At 45.0% G+C, this 22,685-nt stretch overlaps 1 protein-coding gene and 1 pseudogene across 6 annotated transcripts; one reads left to right on the top strand and one right to left on the bottom strand.

Annotated features, from left to right (window-relative positions):
• Positions 1-8,645: 8,645 nt before the first annotated feature.
• LOC123450259 lies at positions 8,646-10,030 on the top strand (annotated as a pseudogene).
• Positions 9,903-22,135, bottom strand: LOC123447834 (protein STICHEL-like). Of its 6 annotated transcripts, none has more exons than XM_045124525.1 (10): positions 21,904-22,135; positions 21,569-21,826; positions 21,379-21,444; positions 21,040-21,158; positions 17,492-19,461; positions 15,800-16,016; positions 13,958-14,518; positions 12,921-13,635; positions 10,497-10,572; positions 9,903-10,405 (listed from the first exon to the last, which is right to left on the bottom strand). In XM_045124525.1, exons 5-10 carry the CDS (start codon positions 19,412-19,414, stop codon positions 10,373-10,375), a joined length of 3,525 nt encoding a protein of 1,174 aa, XP_044980460.1. In that variant the 5' UTR covers positions 19,415-19,461; positions 21,040-21,158; positions 21,379-21,444; positions 21,569-21,826; positions 21,904-22,135; the 3' UTR covers positions 9,903-10,372. The 6 variants fall into 6 exon arrangements, with proteins under 6 accessions (XP_044980460.1, XP_044980459.1, XP_044980457.1 ...); XM_045124524.1 differs by having other exon boundaries at positions 21,040-21,136; XM_045124522.1 differs by having other exon boundaries at positions 21,040-21,136; positions 21,569-21,791; positions 21,904-22,126.
• Between the last annotated feature and the right edge of the window lie 550 nt (positions 22,136-22,685).

The following is a 22,685-nucleotide window of genomic DNA, read 5'->3' as shown; positions in this document are numbered from 1 at the left end:
CTTTGGGTTCGAGATTTATCAGACTGAAACTTTTTCACATAAGCATCGCAGCCCCAAACTTTCAAGAAACGACAACTTAGGCTTCTCCAAACCATAGTCTATACTGTGTCATCTCAACGGAAATACGCGGTACCCTATTTAAAGTGAATGCGGTTGTCTCTAATGTATAACCCATAAACGATAGTGGTAATTCGATAAAAGACATCATAGCATGCACCATATCAAATAGGTCGCGGCTATGACACCATCACACCATGGTGTTCTTGGTGGCATGAATTGCGAAACAACTTCCACATTGTCTTAACTATGTACCAAAACTCGCAACTCAGATATTCATCTCTATGATCATATCGTAGACAGTTTATCCTCTTGTTACGACGAACTTCACTCTGAAACAGAATTGAACTTTTTCAATATTTCAAACTTTGTGATTCATTAAGTAAATACTCCTCTATCAACTCAAATCGTCATTGAAGTAAGAACATAATGATATCCACTGCGTGCCTCAGCACCCATTGGACTGCATACATCAAAATGTATTACTTCCAACAAGTTACTATCTTGTCTCATCTCAATGAAAACAAGGCCTTGCTCATGTGGTATGATTTGCATGTCACAAGTGATTTAAAATCAAGTGAGTATAAAGATCCATAAGTATAGAGCCTCTTCATGCAATTTATACCAACACGACTCAAGCGGCAGTGCCACAAGTAAGTGGTACTATCATCATTACCTTTTATCTTTTGGCACCAATATCATGAACATGTGTAACACTACGATCGAGATTCAATAAACCATTGAAGGTGATTATTCAAGCAAATAGAGTAACCATTATTCCTTTTAAATGAATAATCGTATTGCAATAAACACGATCCAATCATGTTCATGCTTAACGCAAGCACCAAATAACAATTATTTAGGTTTAACACCAATCCCGATGGTAGAGGGAGCGTGCGATGTTTGATCATATCAACCTTGGAAACACTTCCAACACGTATCGTCACCTCGCCTTTAGCTAGTCTCCTGTTTATTCCGTAGCTTTCATTTCGTGTTACTAATCACTTAGCAACCGAACCGGTATCCAATACCCTTGCGCTACTAGGAGTACTAGTAAAGTACACATCAACATCATGTATATCAAATATACTTCTTTCGACTTTGCCAGCCTTCTTATCTACCAAGCATCTAGGGTAGCTCCGCCTTAGTGACCGTTCCCCTCATAACAGAAGCACTTAGTCTCGGGTTTGGGTTAAATCTTGGGTCTCTTCATTAGTGCAGCAACTGTTTTGCCGTTTCACGAAGTATCCCTTCTAGCCCTTGCCTTTCTTGAAACTTAGTGGTTTTACTAACCATCAACTATTGATGTTCCTTCTTGATTTCTACTTTCGCAGTGTCAAACATCGCGAATCGCTCAAGGATCATTGTATCTATCTTTGATATGTTTATAGTTCATCACGAAGCTCTCACAGCTTGGTGGCAGTGACTTTGGAGAACCATCACTATCTCATCTAGAAGATTAACTCCCACTTGATTCAAGCGATGGTCGTACTCAGACAATCTGAGCACACGCTCAACGATTGAGCTTTTCTCCTTTACTTCGTGGACAAAGAATCTTGTCAGAGGTCTCATACCTCTTAACAAGGGCACAAGCATGGAATCACAATTTCATCTCTTTATAACATCTCTTATGTTCCGTGACGTTTCAAAACGTCTTCGGCGCATTGCTTCTAAGCCATTAAGTATTTTGCACTGAAGTATTGCGTAGTCATCAGAAACGTGTATGTCGGATATTCACAACATCCACAGACGACGCTCGAGGTGCAGCACACCGAGTGGTGCATTAAGGACATAAGCCTTCTGCGCAACAATCGAGGACAATCCTCAGTTTTAGACACTCGGTCCGCAAAGTTTGCTACTATCAACTTTCAACTAAATTTTCTCTAGGAACATATGAAAACAGTAGAGCTATAGCGCAAGCTACATCTTAATTCGCAAAGACCATTAGACTATGTTCATGAAAATTAGTTCAATTAATCATATTACTTAAGAACTCCCACTCAAAAAGTACATCTCTCTACTCATTTGAGTGGTACATGATCCAAATCCACTATCTCAAGTTCGATCATCACGTGAGTCGAGAATAGTTTCAGTGGTAAGCATCTCTATGCTAATCATATCAACTATATGATTCATGCTCGACCTTTCGGTCTCTTGTGTTCCGAGCAAAGTTGTCAGAATCACGAGGCAAGTCTTAGAATCTTACGACTTTACGATTTTGCTCATAGAATCTAAGTTTCGACGATCCTGGTAGTTATGATTCTACGATTCACGATCCTACCAACGGATCTCCAATCCGATTCAGAATCGCGATTGTGACAACCTTGGTTCCGAGGCCATGTCTGCACATGCTAGGCTCGTCAAGTTTAACCCGAGTGTTCCGCGTGTGCAATTGTTTTGCACCCATTGTATGTGAACGTTGAGTCTATCACACCCGATCATCACGTGGTGTCTCGAAACGATGAACTGTAGCAACGGTGCACAGTCGGGGAGAACACAATTTCGTCTTGAAATTTTAGTGATAGATCACCTCATAATGCTACCGTCGTTCTAAGCAAGATAAGGTGCATAAAGGATTAACATCACATGCAATTCATAAGTGACATGATATGGCCATCATCAAGTGCTCCTTGATCTCCATCACCAAAGCACCGGTATGATCTTCTTGTCACCAACGCCACACCATGATCCCCATCATCATGATCTCCATCATCGTGTCGCCATCGAGGTTGTCGTGTATGCTATGCTATTACTACTAAAGCTACGTCCTAGCAATATAGTAAACGCATCTGCAAACACAAACGTTACTTTAAAGACAACCCTATGGCTCATGCTAGTTGCCGTAGCATCGACGTGCACGTCGATATTAACTATTACAACATGATCATCTCATACATCCAATATATCACATCACGTCGTTGGCCATATCACATCACAAGCATACCCTGCAAAAACGAGTTAGACGTCCTCTAATTGTTGTTGCATGTTTTACGTGGTTGCCATGGGTATCTAGTAGGATCGCATCTTACTTACGCAAACACCACAACGGAGATGTATGAATTGTTATTTAACCTCTCTCCAAGGACCTCCTCGATCAAATCCGATTCAACTAAAGTTGGAGAAACCGACACTCGCCAGTCATCTTTGAGCAACGGGGTTGCTCGTAGCAATGAAACCAGTCTCTCGTAAGCGTACGAGTAATGTCTGTCCGAGCCACTTCGATCCAACAATACCACGGAATCAAGAAAAGACTAAGGAGGGCATCAAATCGCACATCACCGCCCACAAAAACTTTTGTGTTCTACTCGACATAACATCTACGCATGAACCTAGCTCATGATGCCACTGTTGGGGAACGTTGCATGGGAAACAAAAAAATTCCTACGTGCATGAAGACCTATCATGGTGATGTCCATCTATGAGAGGAGATTTGGATCTACGTACCCTTGTAGATCGCACAGCAAGAACCGTTAAGAAACGCGGTTGATGTAGTGGAACGTTTTCACGTCCCTCGAACCACCCCACGAACCGTCCCACGAACCGTCCCGCGATCCCTCCCACGAACCGTACCGCGATCCATCCCATGATCCGTCCCACGAACCGTCTCGCGATCCGTTGCACGAACCGTCTTGCGATCCGTCTCATGATCCATTCCGATCTAGTGCCGAACGGACGGCACCTCCGCGTTCAGCACACGTACAGCTCGACGATGATCTCGGCCTTCTTGATCCACCAAGAGAGACGGAGAGGTAGATGAGTTCTCCGGCAGCGTGACGGCGCTCCAGAGGTTGGTGGTGATCTATCCCAGCAGGGCTCCGCCCGAGCTCCGCAGAAATACGATCTAGAGGAAAAACCGTGGAGGTATGTGGTCGGGCTGCCGTGGCAAAGTTGTGTCTCAAAAACCCCCAATACCTCTAGTATATATAGGAGGGAGGGAGGGGAGGAGGCAAACTCAAACCCTCAAGGTTTGGCCGAAATTGGAGGTGGAGGAGTCCTACTCCAATCCTACTTGGAATAGGATTCCACCTTCCCACTTGGAAACTCTTTCCACCTTCTGTTTTTTCCTTCTCAAACCATATGGGCCTTAGTGGGAACTTATTCCAGCCCACTAGGGGCTGGTTTATCTCTTCCCATATCCCATGAGACCCCTTGGGGCGTGACACCCCTCCCGATGGTCCCCGGCACCCCTCCCGGCACTCCCGGTACATTGCCGATAAGCCCGAAACTTTTCCGGTGACCAAAATAGGACTTCCTATATATCAATCTTTACCTCCGGACCATTCCGGAGCTCCACGTGACGTCATGGATCTCATCCAGGACTCCGAAAAACTTTCGGTTACCAACACCTATAACTCAACTATACCGAAAACATCGTCGAACCTTAACTGTGCAGACCCTGCGGGTTTGAGAACTATGTAGACATGACCCGAGAGACTCCTCGGTCAATATCCAATAGCGGGACCTGGATGCCCATATTGGATCCTACATATTCTCCGAAGATCTTATCGGTTGAACCTCAGTGTCAAGGATTCATATAATCCCGTATGTCATTCCCTTTGTCCTTCGGTATGTTACTTGCCCGAGATTCGATCGTCAGTATCCGCATACCTATTTCAATCTCGTTTACCGGCAAGTCTCTTTACTCGTTCCGTAATACAAGATCCCGTGACTTACACTAAGTCACATTGCTTGCAAGGCTTGTGTGTGATGTTGTATTACCGAGTGGGCCCCGAGATACCTCTCCGTCACACGGAGTGACAAATCCCAGTCTTGATCCATACTAACTCAACGGACACCTTCGGAGATACCTGTAGAGCATCTTTATAGTCACCCAGTTATGTTGTGATGTTTGATACACACAAGGTATTCCTCCGGTGCCAGTGAGTTATATGATCTCATGGTCATAGGAACAAATACTTGACACGCAGAAAACTATCGCAATAAAACGACACGATCAATATGCTACGTTCATAATTTGGGTCTTGTCCATCACATGATTCTCCTAATGATGTGATCCCGTTATCAAGTAACAACACTTGCCTATGGTCAGGAAACCTTGACCATCTTTGATCAACGAGCTAGTCAACTAGAGGCTTACTAGGGACAGTGTTTTGTCTATGTATCCACACAAGTATTGTGTTTCGAATCAATATAATTATAGCATGGATAATAAACGATTATCATGAACAAAGAAATATAATAATAACTAATTTATTATTGCCTCTAGGGCATATTTCCAACATCTCGGTGGTACCAATTTTGGCTAGCCTAGTCAGTTTCCTCAACTCGGTGGGACCGATTCTCAAAACTCAGAAATTCTAATTTTAAGAAGTTTGTTAACAGAGTCGGGGACACTAATTTCGGTTGCACCGAAATGAAACTTGGTGGTATTGATACTCTAGGGTTTGGCATGGAACCTGTGTGAAGTAAAACTCGGTAGGGCCAAATGGAAAAGGTTGGTGGCACCGAATTTTGGATATTTAGCGTTTGGACAGAATACTTGTGGGAGAATTTCATGAGTATTTTTGGTGACTAACTCTAAGCACTTGAGCAACCAGATCATCATAGTCACCTCATCCCCTTTTAATAGTATTGGCCTTCTTATGGACTCAAATGTGATTTCTCACAAAATATAAAATGTAGAGTGTTCAAGCTTGTTGCCAATAGATGTTCCTTGCATTTAGGGGCTCTCCTCGCAATCCTTAGCCAATGCATCATTGAAATTTTCCTGAAATATACTAGATGGAATCATTACATCGATGACACATATGTTGTTATTAATTACCAAAACCACCTTAGGCTTTGTTTGGTAGAAGTGGATTGGGGAGGTTTGGGGAGGAGGGGGTTTGAGGGTATTTGGTGAATCCCTTCCTTCCACCCAATCCTCTCAAATCCTCGGGGTTTTGCTTCCACTAGTCCCTCGAGGAGGATCCTGAAACACATGGATAGGAAGGGATTGAAGGGGAACGGAGGGGATTCGGCTAAGCAAACCCCTCTTACCAAATGGGTGCCCGAGGTTCTGTGGGGTTTCTGGCCCTCTTGGGGATTTTCCTCTCGAAACCTCCTGAATCCCTCCGTGCCAAACAAGGCCTTAGGGAGAAGTTGAGCTTTCAATTAGGCGCACGTATGACACGTTATTTGGTTGCCACCTGCATAAGGTGTTGTCACCACTTCATACTATTGGTGACCTTACCACACAACAGTTTTACTCCTAGCTAGGAACCAAATTACGATTCATCCTAGATACTATCAAATAGGAGTACACATTATTGAGAGCCATATGGCTGAATAGGGAAAGGTTCATCATCGGTGCAACTAGATGGAAGTCCATCCTCTTTGTATTCCTCTTCCTCTTCTACTGTTGAATGCAGTTCTTCCTCTTCCTCTTCCTCTTCTCCTACCTCCACTTCTTCCTCTTCTTCTCTTGCTGCTCTTGCTCTTCTTCTTCTTCAGATCCTTGTTTGGTCTCTTTTATCCCACATTGCATGTACCCACTCCATCCTTTTGTTTTTGAGGCTTCTTTGTCAAATGCCTCCACACCATGGTCGGAGCTGACAACATCGTCAGCCGTCATATCTTCCTCCTGAGGCACGAGTTAATCACGGCCCCATTGAAGGATCCAGCTATGTAGAATGCAACAAGCGAGAACAAGCTTAACCTGAGTGGGGAAAGTGTGGAGTGACTTCTGATCTAGGATCTTAAACATGTTATTCAGAGCTCCAAAGGCCCTCTCAATAGTAACTCTAAGGCTGAAGTGTGTGAGATTGAACACCTCATGTGGAGTTTTAGGATAGTTCCTACCAAAGAACTCATTCAGATGGTACCTGGTTTTTCTGAAGGGTGGAAGAAGACTTGGGCGACATGCATAGCCAACATCTCCTAGGTAGAACTTGCCATCGGAGATGGTGATGCCATCAGGATGACTCATGATGTCACTGAGAATGTTAGTATCATGTGTTGACCCTTCCCAGCCAGCCACCACATAGGTGAACTTCAGATCAAAGTCAACGGCAACAAGCACATTCTGGCTTGTGTAGTGCTCCCTCCCCCTGTATGCTGCAGCTTGTGACCCCAACACACTCACAATGACATGAGTACCATATATTGCCCCAATGCAATTCTGAAATGGAAATACAAGATTGTGTTAGGGCTCACCTTGAACAATACAATCATATGAAGCCATAAAGTACATACTATCAGTGCTCAAGTTGAAGTATGAATACCATCTTGAGCTAGCGTGAATCTTGTTAGGAGTTCGGACGGTTGGTGACTTGATCATCTCTCCTTTGAGATCCCCAACAACATGGAGCACTTGCTTGAAGTACCTTGAGATGGTCTCCATTAATCTCCTCAACGTGTTGTGAATAACTCTGGACGTGTGGTTACGGCCACCAACATGGAGAAACATGGCCACTTGCTCCTCCACACTAGTGTGGATGCTGTCTTGTAGCAGCCCCCTGCTCCTGAAGGTTTGGACAAGTCTAAAAAATGGTGTTCTTTTCATTCGAAGTATTCACACGGCCTCTGTGTTGTTGCTGTTATAGATGTAGTTCAGGTTGGCAATCCTCTCCTGCTTCTGCATAAGAATTAGAGCATAACTGATGACACGTCTCTCACCACGACGAACAACTCTTCAGTGCATGAACATGAGCCATGCATGAATCAAAACTATCAGTGTTGTTGCCTGAACTACTAGCCTCATATGTGCGTCCATAACCTAGTCGACATGGAGGGTCCATTGAGCAATGGGGAAATCGATCCTAACAACCGACCTAATATAGGGGAGAGAGGGTATTTCTTACCAGCATCAGAGACGGGGACGGCGAAGGAGGGGGGCATGGTTGAGTCAAGGACGACCTGACGGTGGCCAACAGGAAGGGAAGCACCAACTCCTACTGTCGGATAGTGATGTTGTCGCGTCCTCCACCTCTACCGCCGGCGCCGCTAGTTGTGAGGCTACAGAAAATGTTTGTCCTAGAGGTAGTGCTGACCGGGTAAATGAGAAGGGGGGTGAGGCCAGATTTGGTGTCGTGTCGTCGTGCCCGATTTTCATCTCCCACCATCCCCACTCATTTTTACAATACTCCCTCGTTTGTTAGCTTGCACATCACTCAGCATGACTCGCTGAAAACTGTCGATTCAAGAGTTTCAGCGAGTCAGACTCTGTTTTAAGATTCGTGTGAGATGCGAGCCGGCCCACCCCGTATGCAACCAAACACAATTTTTTTTACCCAACTTGACTTGGTTGGGCCTAATGTGTCAAACAAACACGCCCATATAGCGAGACAGAACATACGCCTTGGATGGTCGATGGACGACTAAGATTTACTAGCAAATCCGTTAAACCACCACATTGCCTGTCCGATTCCTGAACAGATTGTGTTCCGTGTCATGTTCCCAGCGCCGACTGCAGATCAGTTTCGGGCTGATGTACCTGTACGGCTGTACCTCCAGCCTCTATATAAACTACGTAGCGGTGACCAGCGATAGAACCAGCACAAGCTCGAACCGGTTATATATACGAGTATATACTTAGATAACTAGATCGCTTGCCTCAACTCGCGTGCTTCGGGAGTTCCAAGCACTCCATGGCGTCGCAGAGGCGCTTCTCGCTGCCGGTGGCGCTCGTGTTCCTCCTCGTGCTGCTATTCGTCGCCGGCGCAGGATTCAAGCTTCATCACAAGGACGACAGTCACCCGTCGGTGTCACGAGCATCCGAGGATTCCATGTCCATGCCCCGCAAACTGTTGCGCGCAGTCGTCCGCCGAACGGAGGCACGAGAACCCGAGAAGCCGTCGTCGGGCGGCTCGGCACTGCCGAGGGGCATCGTGCAAGCTACCTCCGACCTCGAGATGGTGTCCATGGTGGGCGACCCTGAGCAGCAGCAGCAAGGCGGCGGCGGCGGCAGGCCGTCCAAGAGCCTGCTCGCGATCCCGGTGGGCGTCAAGAACAAGGCGGCCGTCGACAAGCTCGTCTCCAAGTTCCCCGCCGACCAGTTCACCGTGATGCTGTTCCACTACGACGGCGCCGGGGAGGAGCAGTGGGGCGACCTCGAGTGGTCGCGCCGCGCGGTGCACGTCTCGGCGCTGGGCCAGACCAAGTGGTGGTTCGCCAAGAGGTTCCTGCACCCGGACGTCGTCGCCGGGTACGACTACGTCTTCCTCTGGGACGAGGACGTGGAGGTGGACGCCTTCGACCCGCTCAGGTACCTCGACGCCGTCAGGAGAGAAGGGCTCGAGATATCGCAGCCGGCGTTGGACCGCCGGTCGGAGATCCACCACGGCATCACCACCCGCGCGCTGCCGGGGCCCGAAGGCGGCGGCGACGTGCACAGGCGGTTCTACAAGCCGGCGGCCGGGTGGGGAGCCGGAGGGTGCGACGACAGCAGCACGGGGCCGCCGTGCGCGGGGTGGGTGGAGATCATGGTACCGGTCTTCTCCCGCGCGGCGTGGCGCTGCAGCTGGGGCATGGTCCAGAACGACCTGGTGCACGCGTGGGGGCTCGACTACAAGCTCGGCTACTGCGCGCAGGGAGACAGGACGCTGAAGGTCGGCGTCGTCGACAGCGAGTACGTCCTCCACAGGGGAGTTCCCACCCTCGGCGGCGCCGAGGGCAAGGCCGCCGCGTTCCGGGTCGCCGTGAGGCGGCGATCGTTCGCCGAGATGCAGATATTCAACAGGAGATGGAAGGAGGCCGCGGCGGACGACGCCTCCTGGACAGACCCTTACCCGTAGCCGGCGATCACTAGTTTTTCTTTTTTATTTTCTCTTTTTAGCTGGGAATCTGTAGCTAGCTCTGAAGTGTACATACATATACTGCCTTGTACATGATCACAAATTGTTATGTTAGAGTAAAGCTTTGGTTCTTTCTTATTAACATAAAGTTGCGACAATAACCAAAGGGGTGTGTACTGAATTGGTGTCAAATACATTGAAATAGAAGCAACTATCATCAAGAAACAATGCACTAGAAACCTAGATTGAGATTCTTCAATCGACTATCCTATGCTTGCGGGCAACACTGGACAAATCAAAATGTTCTGTAAACAATACAAGAAGGGTGCATTGACAAGAAGGGTGTAAAGTGTAAACAATCAACTATCCTTCGGTTTTCTGAAATTTGCATTCACATCGACAGTTCTGCTACTTTGAGCTCTACCAAGTCGTTGTGACGAAAATGCAGCCATCTTGCATCAGCAGAGAGCATCAGGCGAGGTCACAGCCGCGACCTTGACAACTGGTTCCTTGTGTTCTCTTGCTATTCGCAACTGTTTTCCGCAGCTCGAACAACAGTGGTCATTTTATAACTTCCCAGATTAAGATGGCTTCAAACGAGTCTGCCGTTTTGCCTGAAACGCAAAGAAAAATGGCCAAACCGGATGAAGTTGTGAAGTGAGACGACCAAAAGAAATGTCTACATAGGGATTACGATCAATGCACCTTTCCTCTTTTTGATTTTTCAGTTTTCCAGCAGGGGAAGAGGCCATGACATCCTGGTGCTCCAGACTCGGAGACCCTGCAAATTACATGTAGGTCAATCACAAAAAATGCTAACAATATGCATCATAATTCGAAAAGGAGCATCTACTAGATGCAAGCTAAGTTGTGGATGATGCAGGAGAAGACTAGCAAAAAATAATTTAACAAAACAGTACTTTGTCGAAACTGGAGGTAGAACAGAACGCTTCAGTGTATGGCTGTAAACGAGCCAAGCTCTGAGTGAATACATCCCAGCTCGATCCGAGGTCGATTTACACTCTGAGCTTAGAAGTTAGCTCGGGCTAGGCTCGTCAAGAAAATTGCATTAAGTGGAAGCTTGTGAGGCTGAATGCTACAACGCATGAGCAATCACGATGGGCTCGTGAATTCTTGTGCTACGGCGCAGATAGAAAAGGCCGAATGAGTTGCATGGTCATTTGGACCTGAACTTCCACGGCGCATGAAAAAACTTCATATGTGCCTCCACATGTTTTATTAGGTAGGGAGAACAGGTGGGCTAGAACTACTGAGCAGGACAAGATCCTATGATATTTTGAAGGAAAGTTTTTTTTTTTTTTTGAGAAAACGCAAAGGACCTTTGCATTTCATTTTATTGGAAAGATAGAGTTTGTTTTACAGTCCTCCTAGGAGGCAGAATACAAGCATTCTAATGATACTTAGTGTACATCCCATGTCTGCGGTAGGATAACCCGAAGCCCGGCAGCACCAGCTCTTGCCCATAAGGTAGCCTCCTCTTTAATTTTCGACAGAAGTGCAGCAATTGAGGGCTGTGCCCTGTCAAAAACACAGTCATTGCGGTGCTTCCATACCATCCAGGGCAGGAGCAGGGTGATGGATGCCAGCCTTTTTCTCTATGGCTGGGGGGTGTTTTGTCGCGCGCGGTTCCACCAGTCCACCAGCAGAGTCCTCCTGGTTTGGGCCTCCTACTGGCATCCGAAGCCACGCGAGGATCTCGTGCCAAATCAGTTGGGTGAATGGGCATTCGATGATGATGTGGTGGATGGTCTCGAAGGCTTGGTCGCATAGAGGGCATCGTGGAGGGTGCTGCAGGCCGCGGCGGGCGAGTCGATCTGCGGTCCAGCATCTGTCCTGCTGCGCATGCCAGAGGAAGAACTTGACCTTTGGCGGCGCCCATGCCTTCCATATCATCTTTCAGGCAGGGCAGGTCACTGATCCATGGAACGTGGCGAGGTAGCCGGACTGTGCTGAGTAGGTGCCCGTGGTGGTCCACTTCCATATCAGGCGGTCAGGCTCCTCGGTGAGGATGGTGTCCGCGATCATCTGCCAGAGCTGAAGAAATTGCCCGACCTCGTGTATGCCAAACACGCCCTGGATGTCGCGGGTCCAACTATTGCCATGTAGGCCTTGTGCCACCGTCCTCTGCTTCCGCCGTCGCTTGGGGATGCAAGCATAGACCAGCGGCGCGATCTCGCTGATTGATCGCCCTTGGATCCAGCGATCCTCCCAGAATAGGGCCGTCTGCCCGTTTCCCAGCTCCATGGTCGTGGAGGCAAAAAAACAGCGCGCGCTCGGTGGCTGAAAATTGAAGGTCAAGCCCAGCCCATGCGCGGTCTGTGTCTGTTTGGGAGAACCATAGCCATCTCAACCTCAAAGCAAGCCCAGCACGCTCTAGGTCGCATACGCCTAAGCCTCCTAGGGAGATAGGCCGGCATACGCGTCGCCAATTTACATGGCAATGTCCTCCATTAGCGTCAGCTCTAGCGGCCCATAGGAATCCTCTCTGTATCTTCTCGAGTTGCTTGATGACTCGTTTTGGCGGGGCGAGCACAAGGAGCTGGTGGATGGGGACCGCGGCGAGGACTGACTTTACCCTTTTGGCAGTGGCGAGCAATCCAGGAGCAGCGGGCTGTGGTCCGATATAACGGACGCAAGGCAGCGGAGGTGGCATTCTCCGTGCATGTCCTCCCAGTCAGATGTGCAAAGCACACGATCCAAGTGTACCAGGGTGGGCGGTGACTGCCCGCTGGACCAAGTGACGGTGCACTGCAGAGGACACCATCTACCGAACCTTACTAAACTATTTAAGTTCGAGCTTGGCAAGCACGCGAGCCTGCAACTAGGCTTGAGTTTGCCTCGTTTAGATCTCGAGACGAGCCTATAACGAGTGGAGCTCGAATATCTTTTACAGCCTTCAGTGTCAATTTCTTAAGTTGCATCAGCTGTTGTGACCAAAAATAGAAAAAGGAACTTCATTGGCAAACTAACCTTTATAAAATTGTATTGTCTTGTATAAAGGTTGATTGCAGTTGATTCTTCTTTCTAGTAACAATCTTACTGTTCTAAAGACAAGACAAATGCTAGATTCATGTAGAGAACACATAAATAAGTTAGTTTATTACTTACACACTCTCGTTGTCGCAATTTGCCAATTCATTATTGCTGTGCAAGAGGCTTGGTGATATCACAAATCCATTCTCTATTCCTACATTCGGACCCTTCTGGGAACCATGACTCTCACTGATCTTTAAAGCTTTCAATCCATTACTCAAATCCTTGTCAATATTCCTTGAGGGCACAACACTAGCCAGTGAGGACTTCTTGTGGTACTGACCACCACCAGTTTGTGGCACAGCTTGATATTTCTCAGGTCTCGCTCCGGGTGTGTGCTTTTCAACAGCTTGGAGCCATGCACTCTCTAACCTCTGCTCCTCAACAGTAACTGTTTTTGACCGTTCAGCAGGGACTCCTTGCCCTCTAGCCCTTCCTGCATTTCCTTCAGTGACGTCTGGCTGCACCCCTCCACCAGCAGCTGAAGTATTGCTGTATTTCTCCAGTTTTTTTTCGATCTCTTCAGAATAACCTAAGCTTCTTGGGGCGTTCAGAATTCCCTTTAGCCGGTCACTGTTTGTTGAGCAACTCAAGACATCAGGCTCAGCTCTTTCTTCCAGGTCCACCTCAAGCTTGAGTCGTCCAGCAAGAAATTCAGACATTAAACCGACTCTGACTTCCACGTTACATCTCAGTGCCGTCTCCATCGAATTTCTGATGCTACTCACAAATCTTTGGGCACGAGACATTATTTTGCTGTCCTCAAATGATATGAAAGCAACTAAATAGCCTGAAATGGAAGTTCATAAAATAGGGTATGTGAACAGCTTTATTTTACGTTAGGCAAGCACTACGAACACATAGAATAAAGAAAAAGCAATCTCCCTTTTCATCCATCAACATTCATGGAAGTTCATTATTGAACCTAAATTTCTAAATCCTTTGAAATGCTCAAGTTACAGGTTTAGTCCAAATTTTAGCATAAAAAATGTGCTGAATCTGATAAGCTACAGAACCACTACAGTAGGCCTGATTTGGACCAACCCTAAAAAAAGCATGGATGATGAAGGCCCAAAAATGATAATGATGCAAACACAAGAAAGAAACCACACCTTCAAATTCTTTGATGGATGCTAGTTTCCCATGATCAGAGAGTAGCTGCTGCAACGTCTTTGAGTGACAATTATCTATGCATTTTCGCCAAATTTGGATAAGGTCTGAGCTTCCATTAATTATAGGCTTTTGCTCAGTAGAATTACTTGCTTGAGCCGAATCCAGTAGAACTCTATCAACAGATCTACAATCTCCATAAATTAAGTTGTCACTGGGCCTCATCCGGGAAGATAATGACGCAAGGTCGTTAGGACTGGAGCGCCCACTGGCTGTTCTGTGGTCCAATGTTTTCCTTGAACCGCGAATAGTAAATAGAGGATGAGAGACACTCCTGCTTGCAGAGGATTCTCTTACTGCTTCCAACATGGTCTCGCTGGTTGCTTTAGCACTTTGTTTACTGCTGCTTCTTGAATGGGTTATTTCTGAATCATGCCCAGAACCAAGCTGGAGCAGAGCTGCAGTGAACCATGTTGAACGCTCACTGGAAAGTCTTATCTGCTTTTCAGCATCAGAAAGAATCTTCAATGCTTGTTGTAATCTTTCTAACTCGGCATCAGTTACTACAGAAGGAAAAGGTGTGCTTAAAACATTAGATAAGCAACAAAATAAATAATGATAGGAGGTAGTGCACTATATCATATACATTTCTTTATTTTTTAACATAAGCCTTGTAGGCAAGTGGTTGATATAGATTTGTACTCCCTCTGATCCAAAAAAAGTGTCGCAGCTAACCTTAGTTCAAAGCTGCGACACTTTTTTCCGATCAGAGGGAGTATGTTTCCAGCACCAAGGTAATTTGCACATGGGTAATTTAACACTTTAAGTGGTAGTTGTATGATAGCAGCAACTAATAATAATGGCACGCACAACTGAAACACTCAACTTTTCTGAAAAGAAATACATGACCAATTTATTTCTGTAGTAGTACCTCATGGGGAAAACCACATCAATTTTACGTTTCTCAAGTTATTCAGAAGAAATACAGCTCGCCGAGTGAGACTCTTATTAGTCTATTGTTTTCGAGCCTAGTCTTGTCATATACAGATATACTTGATGTTAAATAACATATGATAAGGGACTATGCATTTTGAAGTCATTACTGGTAAAAGTCAGGCACAGGAAAATAGTGGATGTTAGATTATAAATAAGAGAACATGATATCCATCAAATATGATTCAGGTAGATCAATATATGTTTTCCTTCATAACTAGAGTGAAATTCGTCATCTCATAAGCAAGAAATTAAGTATTTCCCAAGCTTACTTCATTTGATATATTCGTATACATGTTAAAACTTTAAAACTTTAAAACTAATGCATGCAGTATAACACAACAGTATCACTGTATCAGTAGACTTTGTTTGAGAATGTCATTAACTTATGTCCATAATAGGACTAGTGCAATTTCACACCGCAAAAAAAAAAGACCATTGCACTTTCAAAGATAGACAAAATTATTAACTAGCACCTGTAAGGCATAAGATCATCAATATGATGCCACGTATTTCAGAACAAGGAAAAAAGACATATTTCCTTTTGGCCTAAAAATAATAAGAGATAAAAAGCATACTCCCTCCCCCTCTATCAAAACGGAAAAATCACGCATTCAACTATCAAACTGGACAGATTAAAGGGACAAAAATTGACATTTTCCCAAAATAAAGAACGTCAAACTCCAAAAGGAGCAGTGCACACTCCCAGAATAAAAGATAAGAGAGCACAGTAGTTTGATCTACTCAATACGACACTGGATGATTCTTGCTGCATAACAAACGAAGCATAAATGATAATAATTCAATAAATATGGCTTGAAAGAATTGCACCCATCAGTTGAAATACTTACTATTTCGACCACCAATTCCTTCACCGCACGTAGGGTCAGCTAATCTATAGGTCCCAGCAATGATGTCCATTATGAGCCCAGCTAATTGAGACATTAATGCCATCGGATCAACCCCAGAATCCATCAGTTCTCTTGACCTTTTAACTGTTTCAGCAGTGTCTGATGACATAGCTATCTCTAGAAGATCAAGCAAATTCTCCTCTGAAACAACCCCAACCTGTAAAATATAATTCCAACCTTTGTGTGACTAATTTGAATAGGGAAACTAGTCATATTCATAATTGCAAAAGAGCAAAGAAAAGAAATCATATTCATGCTGGATTTGTTTAACAAGATCAAGAAATTCAGTTAATATTAGTATCAGCTAGCTGCTAGGTGATTTTGTTGCTGAGGTTATCATTCGGGATTTCGATTGGCTGCAGAGAATCTGCCGTTATTATGTGCTAAATCCCAGAAGTTGCGCAACCTCTGAAGGTAATCTTGATCATTATTATATGCTAATTTCTTTGCAATTTTGTTTGGACAAGCAAGAGTTGGAATATTGTTTGATAAAATGAGCTCCATGAAAAGCATCATACATGGTCAAGTGAAAAAATAGTGTGCTATTTGGAAAAAGTAAGTTCATTAACAGTCTGATTGAAAGATTTGCCGGTGTTTGTGCCAGACAAAACATTACATCTTCGTGGATCGCTGCTAGAAAAACTCTTCAGGGAGACAAAAGAAATAAGCACGGTAGACTTTGCATCTTGGTCGTCTGGGCTATTTGGTGGGAGAGAAACAACCGTGTATTTGAGAGCATATTCTTTCATATTCTCTATGTCATTAGTAAGATTAAAGCCAATGTTAGTTACTGGCTTAGGCCTGCTTCTGCTAGGAGCCTAGGAGTGTTTAATTTTGTTCAGGAGTGGTCGCTCTTTTGTAGGTCCTAGCGGATATTGTGTTTTTTGATGGTCGATCGGTCGTTGCTATATTATATTTGGACCTTTTCTTCAGAGCATATTCTTTCATATTCTCTATGTCATTAGTAAGATTAAAGCCAATGTTAGTTACTGGCTTAGGCCTGCTTCTGCTAGGAGCCTAGGAGTGTTTAATTTTGTTCAGGAGTGGTCGCTCTTTTATGTTGTGTTTTTTGATGGTCGATCGGTCGTTGCTATATTATATTTGGACCTCTTATTTTCTTCTTTTAGTATATGATCACATGCAGTTCGCTTGCATAGTTTGAAAAAAGGGTTTCAGGAGTGGCCATTCTTTTTTAGGTCCTAGCAGATATTGTGTTTTTTGATGGTCGATCGGTCGTTGTTATATTGTATTTGGACCTTTCATTTTCTTCTTCTAATATATGATCACATGCAGTTCGCTTGCATGGTTCCAAAAAAATGTTTATGCCAGACAAAATATAAACCTAACACTCACGAAACTGTAGGGAAGAGAGTATAACCTTGAGCAAAGAAAACATAGTCAAACAAGACATTTGTGCAGGACATATATGTAACAACATGTTGTATGGTAATTATCCGAGTGCATTCATGATCTGTCAGTGGAACTTAAACACGATAACTTATGCATACATAGAAGTCTCCACTTAGAGTTTTAGACAATTACAAGTCTCAAAGAAAACCATAACAAAACAGTACTAATAACAAAGAACGAGTGACACTTAAAAAAATAACGGATGACCTAAAAATAACTCACCAGATCATTTACAAGTGACGGCGTAATCTTCTTCCCTAGTAAACTCAGCTGATCTAACATTGTCTCTGCATCTCTCAGCGATCCATCTGAATTTAGTGCTATCAAATCTAAAGCTGCCAATTCGATATCAAGAGTTTCCTTCACAGCAATTTTCCTCAGCCGGCAGACTATGTCAATGTCTTTGATCTTTGAAAACATGTATTTCTGACAACGTGATATGACAGCACGAGGGAGGTTTTCAGGGTCTATGGTTATGAATATAAATACAACGTGAGGTAATGGTTCATCAAGAAATTTCATGAATGCTGACCAGACTTTAGAAGATACCATATGGCATTCATCAACAACAAACACCTTGTATCGTGATGAAGTTGCTGATGCTGGTATATTTTCAATCAAGTGCCTAATTCTGTTAATACCTTTTTTATTGCTAGCATCAACTTCAATTAGATTAATTCCATTTCCGGAGAAAAAGTCATTACACTCCATACAAACCCCACAGGGTTTATTCTCTCCATTAGCAGTGCAACTTAAAGCTGCTGAAAAGATTCTCGCAGCAGAAGTCTTTCCTGTTCCACGAGGCCCATGAAACAGGTATGCTGGAGCTATTCTCTCCCTTATGATGGCATTACTAAGTGATTGTACTACAAAGTTTTGACCAACAATTTCATGATATGATCTTGGACGGTACTTCTGGCTCAAGCTTCTCTGGTCTGAAACTGCATGATCAGCTCCACTGGAAGGCAAAGCAATCCCATCCTGGCTCTTACAGCTTGACCACCTTCTGCCATCCAACCGGCTCAAAGCTTCTAAATCTAGTTCTCCAAATATGGTTGAAACTCCCTCGCTTGCTGAATCAAATGACGAGTAAGAAAAATGGCAACTATCACCCAAGAGTGGCTCGCCTTGGGAAGATTTTTTAAGATATCCACATTTGTTGGAGCCAGATGATCTCTTCCTTCTGTGCATCGTCTGACTTCCACACAACAGGCTGCTTCCTTTTCGTCTAAGTGTATCAGATAGTGAAGGAGAACAGCTTCTTTGTTTACTCCCCTTTGACCAATATGGAATACCACACCTTTGACTTCTCAGCGGTGCTTGTTGGTTCAACCCATCGTCATCAAGTGAAGCAGCAGTTGTTGCATCCCATGAACCGACGGTGCTGGGATTCCTGCCTCTGTGCCTGTAATAAGAGCTAGTGGAGACCGGAGTGCAAGAAAAGGAAGATCCTTCTCTTCTTGCCATTTTCAACAGCTTAGAGGGATTTGATGAGCTGAGACATCCAGAAGCAGCAAACAGCGGTGATGTTGATCGAGAAAAGTAGCCTCCTTTCTGAAGCAGCTCATGATTCTCTGAGTTATAAGTCTCAGTATCCTCAGACTGCTCACCAGAGTTAACATGGAGATCTAGCAGCTTTGAAACTGTTGAATTTCTCATTGCTCCCTTCTTTGAGAATGAACTCCTCCTCACCCTCCTAATAGTTCTTTTAACAGGAGTGCCTGAGTTCGAGCCTTGGACACTGTATATGCTAACAGGAACCTCCAGACATGTGTCACTCCTACAGTCCATAACATTAGAAATGCATGGGCTTTCCAGGCTCCTGTCATCCTGATCAAAATTTATCCCACTTTCACTGGATTTGTTAGAGTGATTCCTCCAATTGTAAAGATAAACATTTTTCCTTTTCTTTTCACTTTTCAGAGGCCCGACGGATGGCTCATTGTACTTTTGTGTCAAATTACTGACAATCTCATTGTGATTTATAATACTAGAACTTGTCATGCATGATCTAGAACTCAATGGGCCCCTCCAGGATGAGCATGTTTCAGGATCACGCAGGAACCGTGCCTTTCGCAAGGCAGTAAGTTCTTTCTTCAAGTGAAGCTCGCTAGGACCAACACACCCTTCAGCCATGGCTGTCATAATTGAAGAACCAGAGACGTAGTGGCGGACTAAAAAGAACCACCAACCTGATCAAGAACCATAATATCAAAGTCTGGATATCTGAATAGCATAATCAAAGTAAAAATAAACAACTAATAGCATTAAACTAGATTTATACCTGGCACATGATATGCACAAACAGACCCATGAATTGATAAAGAGAGGTAAATTGCAATCCAATGTCAAGGAGTAAAATATTAAAACTTGTGGAGTAACATACAGATAAAACTAGGCAGATGATTGAATATTAATATGTGAATGGCAATTCCTATTTCCAGAAAAGGGAAACTTTGATATGGTATGTCATTAAATCTACTAATCTAGAGATGTATACAGCATTACAGCTAGTGATGTTAATATGGTGTATAAAATACTCATGCGGATGAATCTGTAGCACAGAAAAGGTGATACAGAGCTAACCAACACTACAATCAAACTGAGAAATTTACAGGTAGAACCGAATTTTCTTCCTAATGTGAGGTACCAACTAGCCAGCATGTCAAATAACATGATAGATAGAAGGTTATCAATTAATCCTTCTGGTTTGCTCGATACAAATAGGTTCTAAAGACCCAACATCACCAAGATCGCATGTCAGAATGAGTCAGCCAGTCACGCACCAATAATTTCCTGAGTACTTTTATTGCCTCTTAAGTAGTAACTGCATTTCCTAAAGAAAACCAGCAGATAATTTATCTGTTTCTCCACTTATGGAACCTTTAAAGAACCTTTAAACACAGAACCTTGGACAAATGATAAAAAAAAATGGGTTCAATCGATCCAAAACTCAACAGTTCAGGTACAATTATTAGATGCAAGAATTTGCAAAAATGAGATCTCAGGAAGCTGTGCTTAGAGAAAGAATGATCTATAATAAGTACATAAACTAGCCCAACCAAATGATGGTGTCTTTAGAAGACACAGCAGGATAATTGGATAAATTAAGCCCCATCCAAATTATTTTCCCGTCTATTAGCTGGAGTCTGGAGAGTAAACCAGATATTGAAGCATTGGTTGCCATTTTCTAACTTCCTTTACTACAATGTTCATAGATATTCATATTCCACATTAAAATCACCAAAAAAGGAGACTACAATGTCTTTATTTTTGTTCTACTCCCTCCGTTCCATAATTATTGCGTGATTTTAGTTCAAATTTGAACAGAGGAAGTATGTTTGAGTAGTTTTTTGTCTATTCTCTTCTCTGAAATTTTATATCTATTAGTCTGTCTGAATGGAACATTGAGATCATTTATTCCTTATAATAAGATGAAATGAAATGTGTAAAACATGCACTATTTAAATTGTCCCTTCCAAGCAATTATGTAAACGCAACACATGTGAGGAAGATAACTGAATAGGAAAGGCACTAATCGACAAAAAAAGGGTATCAGTAACATCAGTATCAGAGAGCACAAGCTTGAATCATACACTTGCCCGCAAAAAATTAAATCAAGTAAGCATGCAACCCAAAGGTTGGACACGAGTCATTCCCTCAAATAATAAAAATGGTGTTCACTGCTCAGCCTAAGCAGGCTCAGATAAGTTCTAGGTGATAGCCAGAGACAGACAGGTTCAGACAAAGACAGTAAGGAAATGGCTCACCGTCCGGGTTTCCCTCTCAAGGGAAGTCGACTGCCGGTATTCTCTGGAGCAGGCCACGGCTGGCAGGCAGATCAGCGACGCTCCGGCGAGGGTCCAGCTGAGATCAAGGGGGAAGGTGGCTGAGTCAAGGAAATTTTAGGAAATTACTGGACAATGGACGGAATCAGGGGCACGCATTACCCTAGCATGATCCAGGGCAAGATAAACGAAGGCCACATTTCATTAATCCACGCGCAAATCTCGGAACAAATCAAGAAGGTGCTAGAAAAGTACCAGCATTTTCCCTCCCTAGCCCCCCCGCTAACAATGGCCCTAGATTGCGTCGAACAAACCACTCACCGAGGCAAAGAAGCAGGAGCAGGAGCAGGAGCGCCAATCCGGATGGAACGCGCCTCAAATCTGCGCCTACGAAGCGGGCGGCCAGAGACGAGAAAGGAAAACCGGAAGGCGTCAGGCCGGCCCCACAATGGCACGACGAGCAGATCGACAAGTTTGAAAAAAGGCGGCGCCTTTAGGGCTGGAAACCTACCGGAGTCCAGCAGGCGGGGCGGCAGAGCCGCGGGTCTCGAGCAATGCGGCGGATTTCCGGGGAGGTTTCGCGGGATGTGGAGGCGCCTGCAGCCTGCTCCTGCATCCACACAGGCGAGAGTAACAAAGGGGCACGCACCTACGTGGCGTCAGCGGTCGCCATGCCCAGCCACTCCGGCCGCTACCCCCTGTATGCCCCGCATCCACACGCCGCCGTGGCGCCCCTGCTCGTGTCCGTCACCACTCCGTTACACAAGATCTGGACGACAATGGTCTATGATCTACGCCGGGATAGCGGGGTGGTTGAGAGGGACAAGAGATAGGGCGTGGACGCACCTTGGTCCGGCCACCGCCACCGACGCCGCCACCCCAGGTCCGGCCGCCGCTTGACGATCTGTCGCCGTCGTTCAGGACGAGGGAGGAGAGAGGTCAGAGCTTCTCTGTTCCGGGGAGGGGTGAGCGAGAGGAAAACTGTTCGGGGTGAGGCGAGCCAAGGTGGCCACCGCCGCTGTGTGGAGCGAGCGAGCCTGGCCGGGTCGGGCAGCCGCGCTCCTCTTTCCTTCTCGGGTGCTCGTGTCCTGCGTCCGTCTTTCCAGGGAGTATTTTAATCTCTGTGTCCGTTGCTACGATTTTTTAACGGGGGCTTGAGCTGGACACACATGCATGAGGCCCCATGGGAGGACAAGGTGGTGGTGGTGGGAAGATTTGCCCTAGAAAACGCACGCTTTGGTCCAAGAAGACGGCTTCATTTCAGGCCCGCCCGCCGGAGCTCCTCAATCCTCCACCACGTATGATTATGTTTCTTTTTTGACCACATGGCGTGCTTCATCAATTATCATGCCATGATATGCTCTTCGCTTCGACAGAAACCATGGAATAGTGGTCGGTGGTTTGGCGTCTCATCACATAGACAGTGTGTGGTGTTGACTCGGCAGTCTCAACAAAAACTTCTAGGGTGTTATAAGCAGGAGAAGAAGAAAAAAATGCTTCTAGTTTCTCAACAAAATATTTTGGTCAACTTGAAACTCAAACGACTTATGCGGTTAAAATGAATGAAGAATAGTTTCCATCCATAAGCGATTTGGGGACGACTCTAGGGTTTTTTGGACGGCGTTGCG

The sequence above is a fragment of the Hordeum vulgare genome, chromosome 4H (genome assembly GCF_904849725.1).
Source record: "Hordeum vulgare subsp. vulgare chromosome 4H, MorexV3_pseudomolecules_assembly, whole genome shotgun sequence".
NCBI lineage: Eukaryota > Viridiplantae > Streptophyta > Magnoliopsida > Poales > Poaceae > Hordeum > Hordeum vulgare.
Note: the sequence above shows the minus strand (reverse complement) of the source record. Positions and strands in the feature narration are given on the sequence as shown.

Coding starts and splice junctions, on each gene's coding strand:
- LOC123447834 (XM_045124525.1), bottom strand. CDS start 19,414: ATGACAGCCATGGCTGAAGGGTGTGTTGGTCCTAGCGAGCTTCACTTG. Junction 16,017..17,491: donor CGTCACTTGTAAATGATCTG/GTGAGTTATTTT, acceptor TATATTTTACAG/GTTGGGGTTGTTTCAGAGGA. Junction 13,636..13,957: donor ATCCATCAAAGAATTTGAAG/GTGTGGTTTCTT, acceptor CTTCCATTTCAG/GCTATTTAGTTGCTTTCATA.